This window comes from Camelus bactrianus, chromosome 8 (assembly GCF_048773025.1).
Source record: "Camelus bactrianus isolate YW-2024 breed Bactrian camel chromosome 8, ASM4877302v1, whole genome shotgun sequence".
In the NCBI taxonomy this organism is placed as follows: Eukaryota; Metazoa; Chordata; class Mammalia; order Artiodactyla; family Camelidae; genus Camelus; species Camelus bactrianus.
Window position 1 is genome coordinate 47,986,378 of NC_133546.1, and position 17,252 is coordinate 48,003,629.

The window sequence follows — 17,252 nt, forward strand, 5'->3', positions numbered from 1 at the left end:
GGGGGACATGTTTCCTTGAAAGTTGAGAAATTTACCTTAGTATATTGAGGTTAAATAATCTATTGTTTGGGGTTTGTTTTTTTTTTTAACCATGAGGCAGTATAGGTGATACAGTCAGAACGCATCTCTGAAAAATTTTGTTTAAACCATGTAGTTTTTCAGAAATTAAAATTAAAATTTATGATTTCTTAAAGAGACTAGGAATATGTAGAGATATTTCTTACTGACAAAAAACGTTTTCAAGTATTTTTTGTTTGTTTTTAATGTCAATATGGTGCTCCAAACAGTCTACTGATGTCATCTGACCTGGGTGCACAGATAGCTGTAAGTCTACTTAGTTTGCATCTGGTTAGTATTCTTGTCTGCAGAGACCAGCAGCATATCTGACATTATGAGTTTCCCTCAGCAATCTTTATCTATTTATTTACCTGGAAAGATACAGAAAGACAATGCAGCATTCTTAGCGTCAAGCCTGGTTTCATGAATTAATCTGTTCAGCCCAATTTGTATCTCATTTTCCCTGTGAACAGCCGCAGGCTTGTAAGTAACAAGCTTTACATGGGATTACACGGAGAGGTAGAGAGGGGATGTGATCTGGCAGCAGGTACCCAGAGGAAGAGCCCACAAACGGTTCTCAGACCCACAAGGACAAGTGAAAAGCAATGCCCCAACTTGGTCGATGAAAGGAGTGCAGCTTAGGGAGGTTAAATAACCTGGCCGGGGCCACTCGGCAGCCCTGAGACAAAGAAGTGTTGAATTGGTCACAAAGCTTTGCTTTGTTTTTGACCTTACCACATGTGAGATATTTGGGGCTATTCAGCCCCTGCTGCAGCCACGGACACATCCTGACCACTTTCATACGTGTTCTCATTTAGTCTTCACAGCCACCCAGTGGGGTAAGTGTTGCATTTTCCCCTTTTCAGGCTGAGGAACATGACATTTATCTCCTCTGGGTCCTTGGTCCCCCAGCCAGGAGGAGCTGTGCTCTCTGTCTGCAGAACCCCTGCCCTCACCAATCCATTAGAGGACCTCTGTCCTCACGCAGCATTTTCTCATCTGTAAAATGCCTGTAAAGGGATTTTATTTGGTTGTACACGTTTACTCTTTTAATCCAAAATTTTAAAAATTATCAAGTTAATACACACACATAGTATCAAATAGTAAAAAAAAGAAAAATTTCAGTGAAAAGAACTGACTCCTTCCAACCTAATTGCTCCCTAAGAGCCATCACATTGGAACAACTTTTGTCCAAAATGATAAATAATATGCTGTTGTCCTCTTAACCTTTATCATCTAACCTAGCTTAGCTCACTTTTAACTTCCCTCCCCCTTCTGCTCAGTCTGGTAATATCACTAGTGTTTATTCCTTTATTGTTTACCCTTGGAGCATTGAATAATACACTTAAACCTCCATTTCTTTTTCTCTCGGAAGCATTTTTAAAGATGAGGACATTAGCATCTCTACCCTCACGTATCCTTTCCCTCTTCTACTTCAAACTGTTGTGAGTCTCTTTAACTTTTAAACAATTAAGGTTGATAACATATACATTCTGTTCCTTCTTTTATTTTTCAAATTGTTTTTAATGTGGTAAAATACACATCACATACAAATTACCATCGTAACCATTTTAAAATGTGCAGTTCCATGGTATTAAATACTCTGTTCTCCTTGGTAACTGCAGTTAAGTCTTCCTTGCTTTGTCTATAGGTTGTTTTATAAAGTTGAAAGCAAATAAAGACTTGACATTATGCTTTATTCAGAACCAGATGATGGGCTGTGACCACAATGACGACATTCCTTCCTTTGGGTTCCGGTCTCATGATCCCCGTTTCGTCCGAAGGAGAATGTTCCTGTAATCCCATTCAAATAGATTCTCCTTTTGTAGAAAACAAAAGTAGTGCTACAGTTTACTTCACGCCTTGACTCTCCTTTTTTTCCCCTGAAGTTGTTTATTACCTTGCTTTTAGGGCCGCCTTGGTCATCATTTCCCCAGTATCTTCTAGCTTCTTACTCTTTCAGGTGAACCCATTTCATTTCTTCTTTTTTTTTAATTAAAGTATAGTTGATTTACAATGTTGTGTTTGTTTCTAGTGTACAGCATTGTGATTCAGTCATACGTATATATATTTTTCATATTCTTTTCCACTGTGGTTTATTACAAGATATTGAGTATAGTTCCCTGTGCTCTGCAGTAGGGCCTTGTTTATTGTGTCATTTCATTTCTTCTTAAAGTCTGAGTAGTTGTTGCATATTTGAGCCATGCCTTTTCATACTGCTTTATGTTTTGATAGGCATCTCTAGCTGCCTTTTTCCTTATCCTTGCCTTTTTGGTCTTACAGCCCCACTTTCTCAGGCCATCAATTCTGTGTTCCCTTTTTCTCGAAGACCTTCCTCCCAGGGCCTCTCCCCCTCCTCCCTCACCCTGGGCCAGTGATCCCCTGGGTCTGTGCACAGCTGCCATCCTGGAACTGCCATCTGCGTTCCCCTGAGTTTATCCACCATCTCTGCAACCCTAAAGCTTTCTCTTTGGGGCAGAAAGGGGCTTGCAGGACTTGGCTGTTCCTTGACTACTCACACCTGTTGCCGTGCAGCTTAGGGCCCTGACCACCCGTCCGAGTAGTCAGGAATTGAGCTGAGAGTGACTCCCTGCACCAGAGAAAACCTCACTGGAGCCACTCACCTGGTCATCCTCCCCATTTGCTATACTTTGTATACTTCTTTGCTTGAATCCCTCAGTGCTATTACTGAGTAAGTCCCTCTAAGGGAAATTACGTACAAAGGCCATACCTACCCTTCAGCATTATTGTTCAGAAAGCTTCGATCAAAACTGTTTCTTCCATTCAAAAAAAATTTTATGACCTCAATTTTAAAAAAACCTTTTTTTAATTAAAAGAAAAAGTGTTATGATATAAATAGGCAAAGACAGGAAAGGGGACGATAATCCTTTCCAGCAAAGATGCCATTAAGTCTTTCACCGTCCCCATTCATCCAGAAATGTATAATCTAATTAAAATTCCAAACCCCTGTAAGGTTTTTAATTACTTGCTAAAGCAGTTGGCCAGATGGTTAAACATAATAAAAACAAGAACACTTTGAGAGGAATGAAGAAAATGTCATCAAAGTTAACAGAGGAAAGGGGGAAAAAATCTTACATGATATCGAATAATTTACAAAAGTGTCGCTCCTTCTTAAAAAGTGTAGCAGAGTCATGTATGACTGAAGCATTGTGCTGTACACCAGACACTGACACAACATTGTGAACTGACTATTCTTCAACAAATATATAAAGTGAAGCAGAGAGAGAAGTCACCTGACAAACTTCCTGTGCTGGTCCTGCGCTTAACCTGAAGATCAGATTTGAGGTCATTTATTCATTCTTTGGAACAAGTGTGACCTTCACTCTGGATTAAGAATAACCAATATATCTGTTTACTTTTTCCTGCAAGGAGAGGCCCTCAGGCCCTCATGTAATCAGAAGCACCAAAGGCACATGGAAACAGAAGTGAGCTAAGGACAGAGCTTTGTCAAAGAGAATTTCTCTTACATAAATTTTTTACCACTTGGAGAGCAGAGTTTGGACTGATTGTTATGTAAGATCTCCCTGGTCTGTGTATAAATAAAGGCTACCTGTGGTTCCTCACTCAGGACATTAGGAAGAAGGAAAAAGGTCTGGCAGGGCAGACTGAGCCCCTCCTCCGTGGAGGCCACGGCTGGTTTGCACCTGCAGGCACAGTGGGTCTGGATGCACAGTGGGTCTTAATCACCAGCTTCTTTTTTTTCTCAACTAGGATCAGGCATGATCCACTGTCTGAACAGGTATGCTGAGGAGAGACACTGCTTTCTGGATCCAAATCCCTCTGAGGTTTCACGATGTTGTCACCCGCTGTGGTCGAGCATGAGTGGAGGTGTCCACTGTTTGGTTCTTAAGAGCTTCTTCTAAGTCCTTCTGAGGCTCTTACTTCTAAGTCTCAGTCTTCTATGTTTGCTCAGAGCCCGTGTTTTTGAGTTTGAGTTTTTCTCTTACCCTCATGATGGGTGCCCGTTCTCCTTCCCACCTGAACACCCCAAAAGTGGTGCTCAGCTCCGAGTCAGTTCCATTCTGCTGGCTCTGATATCTATGGAAGGGGTGTTAAGTCTTCTTGGCAGAATGTGTTTTTCTGCCACCGGGTATACTAAGAAACATCCTCCAAGCAAAAGGAACTCTTGATGTAGCTGTTGAACAATTTCACACCTGATAAGTCTGGATTGAAGTCCACTGTGAGACATTAGTTGTACATCCTTTTATAATAAATGGTGTTAATTGGCAGCCAAAGCCAATTGGAAGGTGTTTATAGCTAATAGCAAAAAATAATCCTAATTATCTTTCCTGGATTATAATAAATACCAAAGAACATAGTTAACCACTTCTGTCTCCCAACTGTAAATGTGGTTTTAATAGAAGAAGGATAAAAGTCAGTTTTCTGGAAAATTAATGGCTATGGAATTTTTTGCCCCTCTAGAATTTGGAATAAATGAAAGGGAAAGCATGACACAGAGGTTATGAACTTCAGGGTAACGTCCTTGCAGGAAAAAAGCAATTTGAAAAAGCACTTAGCTAAAGATAAGCTTAATTTCTTCCTTTGTTCTCTCCTTGTGCTTTCACACTTCGGGAAGGTAGCAGGCCTTCTGGGCAAAGTTCTGATGATGCATCAGTGCACCGATTAATGAAAAAGGAAGCAAACTTGTAGAAAGAATTTATTAATGTGCAACTTGTGAAACATAAGATAATTCCCTTGAAGCAGAATATTCTTTGTTTCTCTCTCTCTTTTTTGTTCACACTCCAAATTGGGTTTGGATTTATTAGTGGACAAAGAAATGACTTCCAGCAGCACTGTGATGGCCCCTGAGGCTCTGCACTGAGCCAGCAGGTCTCCTGCAGACGGCGGAGAACACCGGGTCCAGGGCCAGCGAGCTCCTTCTCGGAGCTCTCCCCTGGCCATGACTGTGGCCGATTCCTAGGCCGGGCTGTGTCCTATTTGGCCGGAGTGCTGCAGCAGCCCAGACCACATGAGGCTGAGACAAAGAGTGGGCCCACTCCGCAACTATGATTCCTGTCGAGGGGTCCGGCACCCGCTGGTACTGGGTAGCTTCTGTTCTACTGCATCTGCCTGAAGGAGAAAGAGCAGCAGGCACTGGTGGGAACTGGGATGCAGGAGGCTTGTGGGCTCAAGCACAGCCATGAAGCTGAAAAAGAATCTAGTCTTTCCCGTGTGAAAAGAACCTCAGCAGCAGAACTGCATCTGGCTGGGCTGTCAGGGCCTCCCGGTTCACCCCGGCCCAGTACACTTCCAAGTGGCTCCCTCCCTGGCGGGACAGGTGTTGGTGCACAGCATCTCCTTGGCTCTGTTTCTGCCAGTTTCCAGGTTGTCTTTGCTATAGTGTCTGAATGTAAGGTGGAAATAATGATATGAGTGTGGTGAGGATGAATTGCTCTGGAAAGTACAATCGAGTTCCTGAGAAATGAGATAGAGTCTATGTTTGGTTTGTTTTTATCTCCCCAACATCTAACCCAGCCTTTAGCACCTCATAGTCACTTGGGGATTCTTTTTGCTGACTGGATGAAAACTTTGCAGCAGGTGACGGCACGGACAAACCTGACTGACGTTGATTTGAGGGGACCGCACTCCCGCCTGTGCTGCGAGCACTGTTGAATCATCAGTTATATGAAAGTCGTTTCCCTTGGGACACGTGGTACAGAACACAGGGATAACAGCCACTCTTCATGGGGAGGTTGCACGGTAACCCCAAACTGCCTGCCCTTGAGGGAGGCTGGCGGTGCTGCACCGGTGGGGCGGGGGCTTGACCCGGCAGAGGGCACACGTGAGGGCCGTGGGGTTTGCCCCAGTGCTCAGGACTGGCTTTCCCAAGGCCCCGCGGGGAGCTTCCCAGGAGGGTGTTTTCTCCTGTACTACTTATCAGGGACCCGGCTGCGCGCAGGGTGCTTCAGAGAGGCTGCAGCAGAGAGGAGGCTGTGATGATGGCTGTTCTCCAGGAAGGGAGCCCTGCAGGCACTTGTGACCACAACATACTGCAGGACAGGTAAGGGCTGGGCTGCTCAGAGGACAATAGACTCTCCCCACAGAAGGAATTACGGAAGATGGAGGTGGGGCTTGAACCCCACGTTGAGGAGTGGATTGCAATTTGGTGAGTAGAGATGACAGTGGAGACACCAGTCCGGGGGAGAGGGAGAGAAAAGCAAGAGGAGAAGAGGGACGGGGTGGGCTGGATTTGGGGGGCAGTGAGTTCGGCAGAGCTTGGACAAGGAGGGAGGAGGCCGGACTTGGAGACCCCTGGATGTCACTCGAGGACTGTGGGTGACTGTTGCTTTATTCTCTTGTTCACATTATATTGAAAGCACCATAGCTCTTCCTTTCCCGGGCAAATAGAGCGGGAACAGAGTCAGTCCTTTCACAGAGAAGCTGAACATTCCTGGAAAGTTTCTCGAGGTCGTTTCCAGTTGTATTGGGTCCTCACTTCCTCCTTTCAATGGAAGAAGGCAGTGACTGGTGAGGTGGTTGAGGGAGCAGGTAGCATTTTGGCCCAGACGAGGAGAGCAGCCTTGGGTTAGCGTAGAATGTCACCCCTGGTTTGACAGATGGGCTTAGAACGCAGAGAGCAGTTCCCCCACTTCGCCAGTCAAACCACGCCAGCACTTGTGTTACGAGTGTTACCCAATTACGTCTGAATGCTCGACATTATTGATTTGGCTTAATGCGCTCAGACATGCCATCCCGTTTGTTCTGAGGGTTTTATCATGATTGCAGATACTCAGCCTAAGTAATGCAATCATAACTTGAGGCTAGAAATATGATGGAAGCCATGGCTATTTTGTTTTGTTTTGAAGACAGTTTTGCTGCACTCAGGATGGTTTAGAGTGAGAAACACAAACTCCTTTTTGAGCACAAGTCCCATTTCCTTGCCATTCCTGTGGGTGATGATGAATTTTAACAAAGTTTTCTAATGATTTAGGCCACTGCCCACCTAAGAGCATATCAATTAACTCATTTCACTGACTTACATTTACAAAGGGATTATGATATCCTAGGCACAGATGTAAGAACTTTACAAGCGTTGAGTCATGTGATCCTCTTAACAGCAATATGAAGTAGCTGATATGATTCCCGTTTTACAGATAGATAAATTGAGGCACAGAGAAGTGAAGTAACCTGCCCAAGGTCACACAGATAGGTCCCATTGCCATTTGAATAGACGTGTGAATTTGAGGTTGTATTTGGTGTCTGCTGTCACCTGTGTTAAAAATGATAAAAAGAACGTGCCTGAGAGGTTCTGCCGTGCTGTGCTCAGAGGCAGAATGGTGTTCTGGGACTATTTTAGTAGAGGCGGATTTTCTGCAGTTTACGTTAGTAGTTGTCTCTCTAGAAACTCGGTGTTTTAATTGACTGTAAATGTTTGAAAGTGAACAATTTCCATGTACATTCAACAAACGCATTAGCTCCACCCAAGTGCAGCCCTGCATAATTATGACCTTTTTATGACGGGAGGGATGGCTCTGGGTTGTGGCATCTCCCCAGATATATGGCAATGACTATAGAGTTAATAATAAATGACAGTTATTATATATAACTTGTTGCTCCCCCCAAACAAACAAAAACAGCTCAGCCATGAAAAAGAATGAAACTATCATTTACAGCAAATGTGGAATCTAAAAAATACAACAAACTAGTGACCATAAGTAAAAAGCAGCAGACTCATAGAGAACAAACTAGGGGTTACCAGTGAGGAGAGGGAAGAGGGGAGGGGCAACACAGGGGTAGGTTATCAAGAGGCACAAACTATTATGTATAAAATAAGCTACAAGGATATATTATACAATACAGGGGATATAGCTAATATTTTATCATAACGACAAATGGACTATGACCTTCAAAAATTGTGAATCACTACATTGTACACCTGTAACTTATAAATATTGTACATCAACTATATGTCAATGAAATTTGAAATTTAAAAAAATGTTTATGTAATGATGTTATATGAATCTCTGGAAAACAGTGATCAGTGTTATATATGCCAAGGAGATGTCTTAAATTAAAATAATAATATGTAGACAAATCATTTCTTGCTAAGTATGATATTAATATTCCCTCTTAACAATGGTGACATTGATTCCAAAGCTGTGAATGGAAGGAACACACAGAGCCCCAGAAGTGTACGTACAAGGCCCCCAAAGCCAATTTTCCCAGGATTGTTATCCTGATCTCAAAATTCTATCTAAAATAAGGAATGTGATACACTTTTTATCCAAATGAATAAAAGTGAAATAAAATATGTATCTTGAAAAAATAATAATACATGACAGTTAATGACATTTTCTATGTAGCCAACACCTGCTAAGCACATTCCATGATTATTTTGTTGAAACCTCCCAGGAGCCCCATGAGGCAGGTCCTGGGAATGCCTCCTTTCCACAGATAGGGAAACTGAGGCCTGGAGAGGTTTAGTAATGGAATACAGGTCACACGGCAGGGGTCTGAACCTGAAACTGTTTCCTGAGCCTCTGGTCTTGACCACCGTGTGCTGCCTCCCCCGTGCGAGTGGCCCTGCCCCTCTTCCTTGCTGACTGCTATGCCTGCCAGGGATTAACAGTGGATCCTGATACATTTCTTTACTCGATACATTTTTGGCTTTTTTTTTTCTTAACTGAAGTATACTCAGTTTACACAACACATACATTTCTTGTAGCCGTTCTGCTTCCTGTCTTAATAGGATCCTGCTACTGTCCTTTGCTGTATAGCAAGGATTTGAAGAGTCAGATTTCACTCAGTGCTCCTCCATCATCAACCTTACACCTGAGTTCAGCATTTGCTGATTGACTGGTTGCTAATTGACCCCGCCCTGCTGGAGGGCAGAGCAAGAATCCAGCACTTGCGTAGGCGGGGCCAGGGGAGACCCTGACAAAGTGGAGCCTGACATCGAATGTGGGGATTGTACAGAGGGCAGTTTGTGTGCTGTCACCTGAGCTGTTCATTGGGCACCTTGAGAAGGCTTGCACCTATTTATTTTTTAACTTTTTAAAATATTTTTTAATTGAGTTATAGTCACTTTACAATGTTGTGTCAAATTCCAGTGTAGAGCATGATTTTTTAGTTATACATGAACATACATATATTGTCACATTTTTTTTCCACTGTGAGCTACCACAAGATCTTGTATATATTTCCCTGTGCTATGCAGTATAATATTGTTTATCTATTCTACATTTTGAAATCCCAGTCTGTCCCTTCCCACTCCCCACCCTCTTGGCAACCACAAGTTTGTATTCTATGTCTGTGAGTCTGTTTCTGTTTTGTATTTATGGGTTTTTTTTTAGATTCCACATATGAGTAATTTCATATATTTTTCTTTCTCTTTCTGGCTTACTTCACCTAGAATGACATTCTCCAAGAACATCCATGTTGCTGCAAATGGCATTATGTTGTCAGTTTTTATGGCTGAATAGTATTCCATTGTATAAATATACCACCTCTTCTTTATCCAGTCATCTGTTGATGGACATTTAGGCTGTTTCCATATCTTGGCTATTGTAAATAGCGCTGCTATGAACATTGGGGTGCAGGTGTCATTTTGAATAGGGTTCCTTCTGGATATATGCCCAGGAGCGGGATTCCTGGGTCATATGGTAAGTCTATTCCTAGTCTTTTGAGGAATCTCCATACTGTTTTCACAGTGGCTGCACCAAACTGCATTCCCACCAGCAGTGTAGGAGGGTTCCCTTTTCTCCACAGCCTCTCCAGCATTTGTCGTTTGTGGACTTTTGAATGATGGCCATTCTGACTGGTGTGAGGTGATACCTCATTGTAGTTTTGATTTGCATTTCTTTGATAATTAGTGATATTGAGCATTTTTTCATGTGTCTATTGATCATTTGTATTTCTTCCTTGGAGAATTGCTTGTTTAGGTCTTTTGCCTATTTTGGCTTGCACCTATTTATAATAACGTCTACTCTTACTTCTCTTTTTTATTGAAGTATAGTTGATTTACAGTGTTGCGTTAGTTTTAGGTGTACAGCAAAGAGATTCACAGTTATACATACACATATATCAATTTTTTTCAGATTCTTTTCCATGATAGGTTATTATAAGATATTGAAAGAAAATGAATATTGAATCACAAGATATTGAATACAGTAGGCCTTTGTTGGTTATCTATTTTATGTAGAGTCATGTGTATCTGTTAATCCCAAATTCCTAGTTTCTCTCTCCCCTGCCTTTCCCCTTTAGTAACCATATGTTTGTTTTCTGTCTGTGAGTTTGTTTCTGTTTTGTAAATAAGTACATTTGTGTCTTTTTTTTTTTTTTTTTTTTTAGATTCTACATATGAGTGATATCATATGGTATTTTTCCTTTTCTTTCCGGCTTACTTCACTTAGAGTGACAATCTCCAGATCCATCCATGTTGCTGCAAATCATTTTTTCATTCTTTTCTATGACTGAGTAATATTCCATGGTGTATGTGTATGTATGTACGTGTGTATATATATACATACAAATATATATACACACGTACATACATGTATGTATATACACATATATACATATACACCACATGTTCTTTATCTATTTATCTGTTGATAGACATTTAGGTTGCTTCCATGTCTTGGCTATTGTAAATAGTGCTGCTGTGAACATTGGGGTGCATGTATCTTTTCAAATTAGAGTTTTCTCCGGAAATATGCCCAGGAGTAAGATCGCTGGATTACATGGTAACTGTTTTAGTTTTGACAACCTTTTTTTTCTTCACCAAGCATGGTGTCCATTATAGTAGATGCTAAGCATTTGGTGACCGCATGAATGAATGAGGGGTAGAATGAATGAGTTATTATTTGGTTCCTTTGCTATAGTGGCACCCTAAAAGGCCCCAGGGATCTGCTGCTATTTGGGGTTGTATTTCCACCACCCGGATCTTCCCTCCTGTGTGCTTGGGCTCACCCTGTCTCTACCTCCCTTTCTCTCTCTACCATATCAGTACAGGGAGTGGCTGGACAGGTGGTGACAAGAAATGTTTTAGGTGGTGCTCCAGATGGTGTTTAAGTTCTACAATTTTAGAGTAGAACCATTCCTTAGGGAAATTAGGAGTTAAATCAGCCTTCGAGGGACTTGAATCACCACATATGCTATTCATGTAGGAGCATGTGTTCTGAGTTCTAAACAGACTTTGGGGAAACCTGCTGGGAACTGCGGGTGATTGAGAAGCTCATATCATCCTGCAGTGGAATTACCTCCACATCTGTTCTCACCTCTGAGAATGGCTTTTTGACTTGGCTGCCTTGCAAGTCATTTGGTCCATGAGACATCTGTTCCAGACCAAGGTCCTTGATACTTGTAGGACCATGTAGTCCTGTCCAAAATTTCCAAAAGACATTGGGTATATGCCAAAAGGTCCTTGATACTTGGTCATAGTTGCTCCTGTTCAGAGCATCCATGGTGACATTTGGTCCATGCAGAAAGGTTCTTTATATTTGGTCTTATCCAAAACAACTTGGCATGGACCAAAACATACTTGTGAATGTTTCAGATAAGAACACAATATTTCAAGAATGTTTTGGCTTGGATCAGTATACTCATGCACATTTTGCATAGGACCACATTTTCAGGGACCTTTTGGTGTGGACCAAATATGTTACAGATGTTTTGGACAGGACCCAACGCCTGCTAACCCAATGCTGTTTCCTTGGGATGCTAGATTGAAAATACAGTATTTAGGGAAACTGCATTCCCAGTACCAGCTGTAGATTCCCAGGGTTTTATTTTCTACTTGGAATTTATAATTGATATGTCACACCAGCAGTGGGGCAGGCTGTACGTTAAGCAGTTTTCCTTTCTGTGTCTCTGGCAGATGTGTCATCCCCCCACCAGCGATCCTCCGCCAAGATGAAACCAATAGAAGAAGGGGTGGAAGATGACGACGAGGTCTTTGAACCCGCGTCTCCAAATACATTTAAAGTTCGTCAGTTGCCTTGATTCCCAAGAGAGGATTCAAGTTACCAGGATGGGAACTGTCTTGAAGAGATCCTGAAAAATACCAGCAGTTTTTCATTGCTTTTAGATTTTTCTGCTTTAGTACCTTCAGCCTGTAGAGTCTGAGGGTGGGAAAGCGAGGGAGATTCCAAAACGGAAGGTTATCTTTGTTCTCGTTTTACTAGTCAGCTTTTTGTTTTACTGAGCCCTCTGACTAAACCTAGTGCTATTTTGAGAGAGAGATTTTCACAGTACTTTCTACATGTGTTCTCCTTGAACTTAAAAACATCATAGCGCTCCGTCACTGCAGATGCCTCCACTCATCTTTCCGAGCTGTTGCTCATGGTCCTCAGAGACAGCTTTTCTTCTATGGGGTTGTCCATTTGAGAGTTTTAACAACCAGTGTAAGTTTGAAACTGAGGCTAAGGGAACACTAAAAAGCAAGGCATCTCAGGCTTTGTTCTGCTGATGTTTTGGATGGAAAATTTTAAAGACAGACACGATGTGACTTGTGTGTATTTTTCTCTTAGGCCTGACGCGTCTCTCCCCCGGGCCACCTCACGTCCGTGGGCAGAGCGGAGACACTTGCTAACGAACAGACCCCTCAGACCTGCCCACACCACCCGGGTACGGTGCTGTTTATAAGCGGGGCTGAAACCTGGAGCAGAGAGAGAACGGCGGGAAGCAGTTCTGAGCTGGGTGTCTGCCTGGGGCTGAGCCCGCTCAGCTCGGCCCAGGCTCTGCTGGGGGGAGCACGTTCCTTGGGGTCAGGAGGACCAGTGAGTCAAGTAGGCCAAACAGGTGTCACAGAGTGACTGACTGACAGAGCCGCTGCCTTCTTTAGTCACTATCCTGACGTTTTAGGCTGTTTCCCCAGGGCCACAGAGTTCTCCTTAGGACCTGTGCAGGACACCAGTACCAGGGCTGTGGGTGTGGACACAGTTGTGGGGCAGACGGGTCACCACAGGCCCCGCCATGGGCACCCAACCTAGACAGTGCTGTGTGGGCCTAGATTCCAGGTCCCTCTTTTCTACTGGAGTCGTGTTTCAGGAAAGGGTGGTTGGTACTGGGGAAATGAGAAGATGTGCTTCAGTCATCAGGAGGGCGAGTGTGGCTGTGACCCCTGGCCAAGCCACTCGCCGGGGGGAAGCCCACTGAATGGCGGCCCCGCATCATTCCCCACTGACCTTGATTTTGTGTCATCCGCTGGAACCGACTTTGAGTCAGTCCCCTGTTATAAATAGCCAAGAAAAGTTCCAAATGAAATTATTTTCAGGTGAGCTGAGCCAGAAGCATCTTTTGCCAAGAGGTGATTTCTGTTAGAGACGATATAAAAATAAGCTATTCTAGGGTCACCTCATTTCCTCATTTTTTAAGCCAGTTATTTTAGTAATTTCTCTTGAGTTAAATTTTCATGCTTGGTCACTCACTGAGAAAATTTCTGCAGAGTGGGTATCCAGCTCCTAATGTATTTATCAAATGTTGGCTTTTTAACATTACAGTAGAAAGGCTGATTTCACTTTACTGCTATAGTGGTGTCTTCTGTTTGCTAAAGTAGGAATTTATTTTGGGGGAATGAAACAAAGGTGAATGTCTTTGTCTGGCTTTAATTGTAAAGATGCAGTGGGTTGAACTATCTCCTCCTGTGCCTGAATCACGTGGAAAATGTCGTGGGGTTAATCCTTCTTTCCTTTACCTTCTGGAGAGAGGTCATGCAGGCCACTGAGTTTACACATGCAGAAAACTAATTTACAGAACCACTCTACAGAGTAATTCGACACTACGTCCTTCTCTGAGTAGAAAGTACTTTTAGATTCTGCAGTAGCCATGTTTTTAATGTTCTCCGAGTCCACAGAACCTTGGGGTGTCCTTACCCTGACCCACCTTCAGGCTTGTCTCACTTTGTCAACCTCAGACGGCAGGGGGGGTCACCTCTAATGATCAGCCTGCATGTGTCTGGAGGTGGGAAACATGAAGCTATTCTTAAATACATCCCTCTAAGGGCGACAAGGTGACTCAGAGAAAAGAAGCCAAAGCCACTGAGAAGCCCCCCCACTAGACTTGATAGCAAAGAAGCAGATAAAAGATTGCCGATGGATGACTTTACAAATGAACAAGTGTATCTTTGTATAACGCACAGATAAAAACACATTTGCTGCCAAAGTCACCAATAAGATGCTTTCTGTGTTTTTTGGCATTCACCTAGGTTGTCACCAGGTTCAGAAAATAGTCTGCAAAAATTACCCTACTATATATTACCCCAAATCTACTATGTTGAAATGTAACATCAAGTCCATTGTATGAATCTGGAATGTAACATTTATAACAGAATGTATGTGTCATTTATAATATTTTGAAAGCCCTCATACTTATATTTATAAAATAATAGCACAGACCCTATGTAGACCCACTATGATGTTCATAGATCTTAAATTAGTAATAATGGGTGCTATATAGTTATTTTCTGTTGCCACCCTTGGCTTTCTGGGATCTTTTCCGTTTTCCCCTGTGGTTCAATTTCACTTTAAGCATTGGGCACCTTTGTGCTTTGCTGCCAAAAGCCTGCTGTGCCCTCTGGGAGACGTCACCTCCTTGGTGTCTGGTTCTCCTTCGTGTCTGGTTCTGCCCGAAGTTCTTCTGATTTCATAACTTGGAAGCTACTGACTCCTGCCTCCCAGGTCCTATCATGGCCCCAAAGACAGTCACTTGGATGCTGATGCTGGAAAAAATCTATAGGGAAGTTGATGTAACCTACACACTCTGCCCTGTCCCCAGTGCACCCCAGTGATGACCGTGCCCTCCAGTGAAGATTTCAGGCTAGTGTGTGGTTGGTACCCAGCCAGTCCCGACCCTGGGGCTTGGTGCCCCTCCTCCCTGCAGACCCAGGAGTGCAGCTCCAAGGATTTGCTGCCATTATTTAATCCTTGGTAACTTCTAAAGCTGCTCTGCAGAAAGCATGGACCCTGCTATGCCTCAGTTTCTCCTCCCTCCCCTCTTTCCAACCCTGGTTTCCCAACCTCTTTCCCTGCTTATCCCCAACTAGAGTGATTAGGAATTCCCACCCACTCAATTCAACCTCAAGGATGTGAAGAGACAGGACACAGCACAGGAGCTCGAGGGTGCCGGCACCCATGACACGTTTTCTTACCGTTGGTGCCCGTGCTTTGATCGTCACAGAACCCTCAAACACCTGTGTGTAAAAACACCTTGTAAGCAAAATTTAAGAAACCTGCTTGAAGTACTATTTACAAGTTTTTTCCATTATACTTGCAACCTAGTTTTAAAGTACACAAGGATTTTGTGAATGCTTTATACAGACACGATTTATAGGAAACTCATCCTTCCTGCTTTTAGGTGCCATTTACGTGGATAGCATTTTACTTTATAATAAATTTACATTTTGTCTGAATAGAGCTTTCTCGTTTAAAATCTCTTCATATATCGTCATTTGAGCAAATAAATTTCTTACTTGGCAAGTGTGCGTATTTTTTACTTCATTTCTCTTTACGTATAGTTGATTGGCTCTAATGCCGTGCCCAGAGGTTCAAGACCCTTCAGAGGCCACGGGAAATGCTCTGGTTTAGGTAGTCTGAGCAGGCCTGCAGAGAGCATGCTCTCGGCTTAGTCCCATTTCGTTTGGAGGGCCTACCATCTTGCTGCCTTTGGCCATGGAAAGAAGGGTCCCCGAGGCCTTGGATAGAGTTGACCGGATGCAGCAATTAAGAAGCCTCCAGAGCTTCACCGTGGGGACAGATAGATCTCAGCTTTTTTAACCCATTGTATTTGAATCTTCCCCTCTAGTTTCACAAAGCCCAGCAATACAAGGATTCACATGAAGGAGGCAGAAATCCTCCCCTGTGGCTATACTCTGGTAGGCAGTCTTTCTAGTCATTGTGCAGAAACCCCTATTTTCTTCCATCATCTGTCCTCAGTGTTGGAAAGGGAACCAGACAGCCCGTCTCTTGGCCATTGGTAGTAGGTCCTTGACACCTAACAGACTTGCCCTGATTAGCCCCAAGACTAAACCCAACTGGCAGGGCCATCTTACACTCCCACAAAAGGAATTAATTCTGTCCTCAGTGAGCCATGTCACCACACCCGTCTGGTCCTGAGCCCTGAACGTCTTGACAAGCCAGCCTGGGGCAGCTTCCCCGTATGTAGACTGGGCAGTGAGACTGACAGTTTCCATTTGGTCCACTTGGGGGTATTCTGTGGGCAGGGGTGGGAACAGCTCACTATGGGGTAAAATCGACAGGACTTGGCTATGGGTTTGTGGGAGCAGAAGCGGTGGTGAGAGAGTGGAGCATGTTAAAGATCTGGCTGGAGTTACCACTGGTCCCTCTCTGGCGAGGACCAGGTTGGAGTGAAGAGACTGAGTGTGTTTTCTTCATGCTGAGTTAGAGTGGCCTCTGGGACAGTGGAGAGGTGTCAAATAGGCAGCTGGACACATAGATCTGGAATTTGGTGGAGGGGTAGGATCTGGGCTGAAGATACAGATTTCTGAGTTGAAGATGGCACTGTGAGCTTGACAGCTTCCCAGTATGTAAAAAAATCTTCTGGGGTGTGCGTGTGTGTTGAATGAATATGAGTGAACACAGGGCATGAATATTTCCTTGCTTTTTACCAGGGGCAGATACATCCCCACTGACCTGCAAGCTCTCCCAGCCTCCTTCATTACCCCATTGTGAGGGAATCCCCGTCTTTCCAGCTTACAGCTAAGCTTTCTGCTTTGCTAACCCGTTCGCCTGCCTGCTGCTTGGTGCAGGTGGGACTCCACAGCACGGGGCCTGCTCCTGGGGACTGCACGCCCTGATGTCTGGTGTGACAGGATGGCAGAGCCAAGTGTGGTCTGAAGGAAGCTAATCCGCCACACTCCTCAGTAAATGAAGCCCCACAGCCATCACCCAGCTCTGAGAGGAAGGGGCCTTGAGGGGAAAATGAGTAGTCATTTACCTGCAAATGATGAAAACTTCCAGAGCTGCTCCCATCCGTTGGTGGTTCCACAGAATTAGGCGACGTGTCGCAGAGATGGACTGAGGTGAAGCACGTAATCCCCTTGAAGGAGCTCAGACAGGGACCGAGCCTCAGGCCCCAGCCTCCCCGGGGCGGCTGGGCTGCACGTGAAGCAGAACCACCAGATCGCCAGCTGCTCTGAATTCATTTCTCTTCAAAGGGTTTGTTAACTTGGAGCCCCAGCAACGCTCCCACAGTGCACTCCCCTCCTTCTGCTCTTC

General features: G+C 43.9%; 1 protein-coding gene across 4 annotated transcripts in view; it reads left to right on the forward strand.

The window, feature by feature from the left end:
• Nucleotides 1–15,494, forward strand: part of POPDC1 (popeye domain cAMP effector 1) — a 38,438-nt gene extending 22,944 nt beyond the window's left edge. For 3 of the 4 annotated variants that reach the window (XM_010965357.3, XM_045524556.2, XM_010965358.3), the window contains exon 8: nt 11,897–15,494. In XM_010965357.3, the coding sequence (XP_010963659.1) occupies nt 11,897–12,021 (125 nt within the window). In that variant the 3' untranslated portion in view covers nt 12,022–15,494. Of the gene's footprint in view, nt 1–5,613; nt 6,235–11,896 lie in introns of those variants that run through there. The other variant, XM_074368573.1, reaches the window with a different exon arrangement.
• The last annotated feature ends 1,758 nt before the right edge of the window (nt 15,495–17,252 follow it).